Source organism: Ursus maritimus, unplaced genomic scaffold (genome assembly GCF_017311325.1).
Source record: "Ursus maritimus isolate PB19 unplaced genomic scaffold, ASM1731132v1 scaffold_33, whole genome shotgun sequence".
Lineage (NCBI taxonomy): Eukaryota > Metazoa > Chordata > Mammalia > Carnivora > Ursidae > Ursus > Ursus maritimus.
Window position 1 is genome coordinate 9,726,958 of NW_024425897.1, and position 2,609 is coordinate 9,729,566.

At 47.9% G+C, this 2,609-nt stretch overlaps 1 protein-coding gene across 1 annotated transcript; it reads left to right on the top strand.

Moving 5' to 3' along the window:
* The first annotated feature begins 133 nt into the window (after positions 1–133).
* LOC103659249 (cytochrome b-c1 complex subunit 9) lies at positions 134–2,178 on the top strand. Its single transcript, XM_008686723.2, has 2 exons — positions 134–333; positions 1,913–2,178. Exons 1-2 carry the CDS (start codon positions 184–186, stop codon positions 1,955–1,957), a joined length of 195 nt encoding a protein of 64 aa, XP_008684945.1. The 5' UTR covers positions 134–183; the 3' UTR covers positions 1,958–2,178.
* Positions 2,179–2,609: the final 431 nt, after the last annotated feature.

Genomic DNA, 2,609 nt, shown 5'->3' on the forward strand with positions numbered 1-2,609 from the left:
GGCGTCCTGATCTAAATCCTATGAGACTTTTCCTCCCCGCGAAGCCATCACTTACCTCTGTAGTTCAAAAAGATTAGCACTGAGCTTCAGAAAAACTACAAATCCCATAAAGCGTTGCACGCCGAGGGCTTTTGGAGCGCACGATCGGCTGCGGCGCAGGCGCGTGCTTGACAGCGGAGAAACATGGCGGCCCCGACGCTTACTGCGAGGTTGTACTCACTGCTGTTCCGCAGGACCTCCACATTCGCCCTCACCATCGCCGTAGGCGCTTTGTTCTTCGAGCGCGCATTCGATCAAGGCGCGGACGCGATCTACGAGCACATCAACCAGGGGGTGAGGGACTGGGCCATCCCTGACCTTGAGCTTGCCTGAGGGGTGACAGTGGGAGTGGAGATGGGGTGGGACTCAGCCTGCCTTTACTAAGAGGGGGGAAAACCCTGGGCATCTTCTGTCGGTCAGCTGCCCTATGTCCTCTCCGCCGGACGTGAATCCCAAAACATTAAATGATCCCACTTTGTGGGGGTTGTAAGTATTGATATCCACACCCCACATACCTTCTTGTCCATTTGCAGGAGCAAAAACTAAAGCCTAGTGAGAGCAAAGGACTTTGCTGCACCATCAGGAAGTCAGTGGCGAGTCTGGAACCCGGACCCACAGTCTCCTCTGAGAGTTTCAAGGGCAGATTTGAACGGGCAAGGGTCGTGACAAGGGCATCTCCTTAGATACTGTGGTTGGTCTGTTCAGATAGCACTCTTCACTTTCCCAGGCTTCCCACGCAGGCGTTGTGGTAGTAATAATGGTTAGGAGACGGGAATATAAAATCAGGGAGCCCTGGATGGGGATTCTGGGCCTTGTCACTTGATAACTGTGGCATTCAGTTGGGCAAGCTTCTTAACCTCTCTGAGCTTCACTTTTATCTGTGATGTCGAGATGATAGTAACTACAGTAGGCAGTTAGCGTGAGGATTTATAATGAGATACAGGCAAGGTGCCACAGTACCTGGTAGGTGGTGCCCTCAAAAGATAACATTTGTTACATTCCTTAGGAGAAAGTGAAAGCGGAAGATAGGGGATAACCACACCTTTTAGACTCGCTGTGTGCCAACATGGTGCTAGCTGCACACCATGTAATGTCCATCATTACATCGTGGCTCATACTAGAGGAGGTCTCCTGCAGATCGCCCTGTTTACACCATTCACTTGTGTTTTTACTTTGAAGTTGTCTGTCCCTACAGCCCAGGCAGACCCTGTGCACTAATGCTGTACTGCCTGTGGCCAGGACCTCTTTCTGTCCCAATGTTCGGGAAAGCCATTTAAGTACGTTGTCAATTTACCAGTCTGTGCTTTTAGGGATGAGAATCAAGGGCACCTGTCTGGCTGAGTTGGTAGCGCGCACAAGCACCCGGTCTCGGGGTTTAATTTCAAGCCCCATGTTGGGTGTAGAGATTACTTAAAAATCTTAAAAAAAAAAAAAAAAAAAAAAAGGAATGAGAATCCAACTAGTTCCTGACCCAAGGATCATAGGTTTAAGGAAATTAAAAAATGATTCAGTGTGAAGTATTTGGGGCTGTGCATTTAGGACCTCTTGAGTAATACCTGGAAGTTGAAGAGTAAGACCTCTTCGAGGCTCTGTTCCTTAATGACTGTGTACTTTTGAGTAATTACCTCAGTCTCTCTACCTCAGTTTCCTGTAAAAGAAAGATCATCCTTTCCCACTTATCTTTACATGGCGATCGATAACATCAAAGCAGTTTACAAGTGTTAGGAATGCGCATCAAGCCTAGTGTTGCTTCCAGTTCGCCCACCCCAGCTCTCCAGACATGGTACATGTTTTAGAGACCAGGGCGGTGGGAGTAGCTGCAAAATGCGGGAGACAGAGCTAAAAGTTTGTGGTTCTTGTCTTGAAAATGCAGAAGCTGTGGAAACACATCAAGCACAAGTATGAGAATAAGGAATAGTTCCTCGGAGAGCCCTACCCGTGCCGAAAGGACCAGGCCCACCTGCCAGCTGTTTGCCCAGAACCAGGGCCTTAGCCTGAAGGTGATGCTCAGATGACTCTTCATCGACCACCTTTAGCTGTTGGCAAGAAGCGGCTTCACCTGACAGACTCTCTAACTTCGGCTGTGTTTGACGTATGTTTAGTCAGAGTCATCAGCAAATAAATGTAAATTATCCTTGAGACATGGCTTCTGCATCCAGTACTTTGTTAATGCTGCCTGATCCACACTTGTCGGGTGAGACCACTTCAGAGCCCTCTTCTTAAATCTGAAGGGCGGATTCCATTATTTTGGGTTCCCCATTAACTTTCAGAGAACTGTGGTTTACAAAGCATGAGCTGTAATTGGAGGTGTTACTTTCAACTTTTGCTTCTAAATCAATAATTCCAGTCTTGTTTTTCCCCCCAACGTAAGCTCTGCCTCCAACGTGGGGCGCAAACTCACGACCCCGAGCTATCGAGAGTTGCATGCATAGGGTGCCTGGCTGGCTCAGTTAGTAGAACATGTGATTCTTGGTCTCAGGGTTGAGTCTGAGCCCCACAAATAAAAAAAAAACTTAAAAAAAAAAGATTAAAAAGAAAGTCGCATGCTTTACAGACTGAGTCAGCCAGGA